General features: G+C 31.1%; 1 protein-coding gene across 2 annotated transcripts; it reads left to right on the top strand.

The window, feature by feature from the left end:
• Window positions 1-1,527: 1,527 nt before the first annotated feature.
• Window positions 1,528-4,129, top strand: LOC109582950 (uncharacterized). Of its 2 annotated transcripts, none has more exons than XM_019998049.1 (10): window positions 1,528-1,708; window positions 1,759-2,231; window positions 2,275-2,535; window positions 2,601-2,668; window positions 2,715-2,928; window positions 2,978-3,250; window positions 3,293-3,427; window positions 3,480-3,539; window positions 3,586-3,837; window positions 3,892-4,129. In XM_019998049.1, exons 6-10 carry the CDS (start codon window positions 3,001-3,003, stop codon window positions 4,089-4,091), a joined length of 897 nt encoding a protein of 298 aa, XP_019853608.1. In that variant the 5' UTR covers window positions 1,528-1,708; window positions 1,759-2,231; window positions 2,275-2,535; window positions 2,601-2,668; window positions 2,715-2,928; window positions 2,978-3,000; the 3' UTR covers window positions 4,092-4,129. The 2 variants fall into 2 exon arrangements, with proteins under 2 accessions (XP_019853608.1, XP_019853607.1); XM_019998048.1 differs by having other exon boundaries at window positions 3,468-3,539.
• Window positions 4,130-5,693: the final 1,564 nt, after the last annotated feature.

Here is a 5,693-nt window from a genome sequence, read left to right as displayed (position 1 = left end):
CATGATCCAGTAATTAAACTAAAGCCATTCATTGATGCTTATACTGGCCCATACAAGGATCAGTACAGATACTGGACTGGACTCCTACTGATAATACGCCTGCTACTGACTACTGTATTCTCATACACTACAGGAACTATACCAGAAATCAATAACTACATCATTGCAGTGGTTGCAGCTATACTGCTTTACAAGTCAAGGAATGTGTACAGAGCAAACAAGCTTAATATTCTTGAGGCATTTTACCTCATTAACTTAGGTGTGATGGCTCAACTGAATGCTGTATCTGTTGGGATGAACCTACACATTTCCAGTATAGTCACATCAGTATCGATCAGCCTCTCCATGATTCCTCTCATTGTCATTATAACACTGCCTGTAAGTTCTAAAGTTGCAAGATATTTTTACGTGAGATGTTCCTGTATCAAGAAATACACTGAGACTGGAGATGAGGAGGAGCAAAATCCACTGCTAATGAACGAGGAGGAACTGCACTCACCAACACGTATTGTCATGGGAAGAGAGTCAATGATATTTGACTTCAATATGTAAAAGGATTAAAATAATGTTTGCTTGTGCCTATATTATAAATGTGTCTGATTTTGCTACAATTTCCCCTTTGCACCTTTGTTTTTAATGGTTATTAGTTGTAGAGTTTTAATACTGAGTGAATAGTAGTGCTGTACATGTACATTATAATTATTTGGTTTTATATTCTTAATCAGTAAAATAAAATTTTCAACCAAAAAGCAGTAAAGTGGCTGTAATATTCATTGCCTTGGACTTTAGCCTGATTTTGAAGCAACTTTAAAAATTCATAAAAAATTAATTTGATTGGAATGAGTTCAAACTTTCTACAACACAAAAGTACATGTATATACATCTGAAAAAATATAAAATGAAGAATTCTCTCTTCGCCATTTTTTTGAGAAGTGCATTGTACTATAGCCCATTGTTTTTTCCCAAATTTTGGCAACTTTATAAATTTATAAAAATTCAATCTTTGGCTCACACTTATTAAGAGTTTATTACTACCATTAAAAGAATGAAACATTAAATGATGAGCAACTCCAATGCATGTGTTGTTATCCCAAGCATGTATGATTACAAGTCTTATCTGGACATTTAAGTAATGCTTAGTATTTAACTCAATAATGCATCCACATTTACATTAATAATATATTGTCAGTACAAAATATAAGTTTAAGATTTATGCTAAATAAATGCTTTTACCAATAGATAAACATAAAAAAATAGTTGTGTTTACGTTTCAGGTAAAACAAACATCAATAGCTGCTGTATAAGCTCACAAAACAAAAGTCATTACTCATAACATCTTTACAGTTTATACATTATAGATGCACATGTAAAATAGTTGTAGTAGTAAATTGTGCATTGCAAAATTTCTAAATGAGACAGCACTACCTAGTAACTACTTTTATTAACCAACACAGGATGTTCAAACTATCATATAAGACAAAATATTAAAAAACACCAATATAACAACACAGTATACCAGCAGTGAAAGATGATGATAGTGTTTGTGATACTTGTCTGCTTCAATGGTCTCCTTGTTAGCTCTGAGAGTAACTACCTTCCCTTCCTGTATCCTACTGACTATCTAACAATCAGCTCTCAGGAATTGTATAAAAATACTTCCCTTCCATCCACATTTAAATTTGGATTTTCTTGTTTCAACTATATATATGTAAGGCTTGTATAACATGTATGAGTATAATGAATGGACTTATTGTTTAGGTTCATGGTGAAGGATTTCTTTTTGTGCATTTTAGTGATAGAGTAGACTTGTGGATTGCTCCATATTTTGACTATATAGACTTTACTAAGAAAGGTGAAGTGCGTTATGCTCTTATAACTCCAACAACAAATCTTTCATTGTGTAATCAAGTCAATAATTACTTATCTAATTCAACTGGTAGTAGTGTATCTGTTGAATGGATACTGTGGGCCTACTGGTATGATTTATGTCCATATACAGATAGATTTTGCAACCAGGTTAATAGTATTTGTAACTTACAATAATAATATTCTTGCAGTCAAACTATTATCAGGTTGTATTAGCTCATCAAAGTAATGCCACATATGCTGTGTTTATATACGAGTGTGGATTCATATGATGGACAAAATATGGAGATTTGATAATGTTACTAACATAGACTGCTATGATACAGTATCAGGATGGACTAATATTGTATACAGACTAGATCAAGGTATTATTAATCAATGTAACATATTCTTATAAAGGTTTATTAGTTATAGATAGGTTTGACTTCCTATCCATTACACCTCACAGCATCACAGTATCATGGGAAATGAGCATTCCAATTATTAACAGTGTATTTAACCTGAGTATCACTCATTCTCTTTAAACAGTTAATGATACTATTACTGTTACTGGATATAATGCATATAACTTTACTAATGAAATAAACCTTTGCAATGTTTATACTTTCAAACTGACTCTACCAAAAGCAAAAACCGAATGCAATGAGGACACAAAAATCATATCAACAGGTACAACCACAATGATTATTATATTATATTCTAATTCTATATACATTACACTTATAACCTTTTAGAAGCACCAAAACCTGACAACGTATCTGCATTATATCTAACCAATAAAACATTAATAATAAGATTTCAAGTAAAAGTATTTGCACTATACACTATAAGATTTATTATATCACTAGATACTTCAGTGCTTCACAGATAAAATACAACTGCTTTTGGTTGAGGCTGATACTTCTAATACATCAGACCCACTGAATATTGATAGTCTTCAATACAATGATGAGTTTTATATTATACACTGGAATATAAAACTAAATGATCATTCATTGTATTACCTAACAGTATCAGCAATTGGTATATATGAAACTAGTAGCTCTAATCTAACAGAAATAAGTAAGATACATAATATAAATTTAATGTCAGTTAATCACTGTATTTGTAGGCAAATATAATGTAAAGGATATAATGATAGAGAGGAATAAAGATATTGTCTGCTTTGTTTGTGTTACTGAAATGTTTAATGAATGCCAAATATTAATAGCATCAACAACAACACTGATACCACAATCAATACAAACTAATGGAACATGTTATTCATTTACTGATAATGGAACATACACTGTATATGCACATGATATTGAGAATGGAATAAAGATACTGACACCAGCAATAGTTATTGAATACACAGTTGACTGGAATAGACCATCACAAACAGGTTAGTAATGAGATATTATACACTTAAATTCAATTTTTACAGTGAGTGTGTTTTCAAGTACAAAAGAGTTCATAATATACCAAACAAGCAGCAAAGAATTGATATTCTCAATGGAGCCCTGTGTTACCTTGTCTATTTCAGACATACTCAAAACTACTAATGATATTGATCATCAAAGTATGCTTCATACATTATACACACATTATACATAATTTAGTGTCAACAATAGGTCAATCACAGATCACTATTGGATATACAATCATAAATGAGTTTCAATCATCAAGTAAAGGTCAGTAATCAAGTAAAGATCGATTTATTTAAATTTTTACCACCAGAGAGTGTTTCATATTCTAAGGAGTTGATAACAAGCAGCAAAGAATTGCTATTTTCAATGGAGCCCAGTGTTACCTTGCCTAGTTCAGCAGTACTTAACACTACTATTAACAATAATAATAACCATCAAAGTATGAATTGCACAGCGCACACATCACAAATCATTATTATAATACTGGGAGTTCTCCTTGGACTCACAACACTTGCTGTTCTCATACTATCACTAGCAATGATTGTAATACTGAGGAAGAAAGGTAAAAGGAGACACATTACATTATTATCATTATTATGATTTGAATGCTACAAAGGTAAAGCAAGATCTGATGACAACTCTATACCTGATCAGACTCCAGAAACTTATGAGATCCCAGTCACCACAAAAGAGAATCCATCATATGAAATGATAAGCAGTGACATACAATCCATTAATAATAACTACTATGAAACTGTTAGTATTAGCAGTACAACAACATATGATGTCCCAAGGCCACAAGCCTCACAGAATTAAACATTTTAAGTAATGCTCTACTTAATACGGCATTTATAATATCAGTGTAATAATTTTATACATTATAGTACACATTGCCATTATGTTGAGCCAGCACACAAACAAAAGCAACAATGAGCACTTACACTTTTAAGCTAGATAAATGCTATTACCAGTACAAAAACATGGCTAAACCAACACAAACCAATCTATATAGTAAACTACAAAAGGAACTGTCAAATTAGATATGTGTTGTTCTTTTGGCTACATTTTACAAACAGCTCAGGATATCTACTACTTTGCAATTGAAGCCTTGCAAACATTATGTGTATAGGAACAATGACCAAAACACTGACAACGTGAATTCACTCATAGACACACTATATATAGTATATTACGTCAACGCTATATACATTTAGAACAAATTCCAATGCACAACATAAAAACATGTATATAAAATGAATTTTAAAATTGAAATTTTTCTTTCAGATAAAATACCCTGTACTATAGTTACAGGGACTTTGGCCCCAATTTTTGAGCACCTTAAAAAATTCACAAAAAATTCAATTTTGATTGAAATCACCTCAAACTTTCTACACAACATAAGAAGTACATGTATGTGCATTTGAAAAAAATATAAAATGGAGATTTTTTTTAATTTTGGTGAGATTTGGCTCCAAGACTATGTACAGGGGCTTTGACCTGATTCATAAAAATCCAATTTTGATTGGAATTAGCTCAAACTTTTTACACAACATAAGAACATGTATATGTATCAGAAAAATTATAAAAGTGAAGAATTCTTTTTAGTCAATTTTGACAAAATACCCTGTACTTTAGTCTGATTTTTTAGCAATTTCAAAAACTCATAAAAATCCAAATTTTTATACACATTAAGAGTAATACAGGAACAGAGGCTTCATGATAATAATATCTTACTTTATTTGTTGTATTTGATCTTTAGTAAGACAAGATGTTTGACAGAATTGAATTCGCTGCTCTTATGAAAAATAGATACATAAGGTCATAAATTGCAATTATAGTTTTATCATTATTATCATTATTGACATTATAATTAGTAATCATACTTTTACAAGGGATAATAGCTGGTAAAAATTTGTTATTATAGATACAGCAAATTGCACAGACCTTGCAAACCAATTCATAAACCAATCTATGAACTTCAAAGGGGACTGTCTAAATTGAGGCGTGTCTTGCATTGTGTGGTCACATTACCACCTACTTGGCAGTTTGCAAGGTCTATGCAAATAGCTGTAGTGAAAGTAACTGAACAATAGTTATTATCACTCAGAAATAGCAAACATTAATCATGATGATATTCACATGATTCCATTCAATGAAAAAATTTGTACATGCATACATGTAAATGAAGTGAATGAACATGTCAACTACATTAGCATCACAATCCTTTGTCACCAGGAGAAAATATGATGTAACTGCAAGCACATGTACACTTAATTGTACATTAATAAATGTATAATAATTTTAGTCCGCAGATGATTAATTTTGTACAGGTCTGAGTATAAAACTACAGAACTGGAGTGATCAAAATTCATATTGAAAATAGAGTAGCATAGGTAGTTTACGGACAGCGGTAGTATG

This window comes from Amphimedon queenslandica, unplaced genomic scaffold, assembly GCF_000090795.2.
Source record: "Amphimedon queenslandica unplaced genomic scaffold, v1.1 AMPQUscaffold_13343, whole genome shotgun sequence".
NCBI lineage: Eukaryota > Metazoa > Porifera > Demospongiae > Haplosclerida > Niphatidae > Amphimedon > Amphimedon queenslandica.
The sequence above is the reverse complement of the archived record's forward strand: the minus strand, read 5'-3'. Positions and strand labels throughout refer to the sequence as shown.

Bases quoted from the DNA above. Each gene is read 5' to 3' on its own strand.
- LOC109582950 (XM_019998048.1), top strand. From the start codon at position 3,001: ATGATAGAGAGGAATAAAGATATTGTCTGCTTTGTTTGTGTTACTGAA. The intron at 3,540-3,585 runs GTCAGTAATCAA...TTTTACCACCAG, and splicing joins GTTTCAATCATCAAGTAAAG to AGAGTGTTTCATATTCTAAG. The intron at 3,838-3,891 runs GTAAAAGGAGAC...AATGCTACAAAG, and splicing joins TGTAATACTGAGGAAGAAAG to GTAAAGCAAGATCTGATGAC.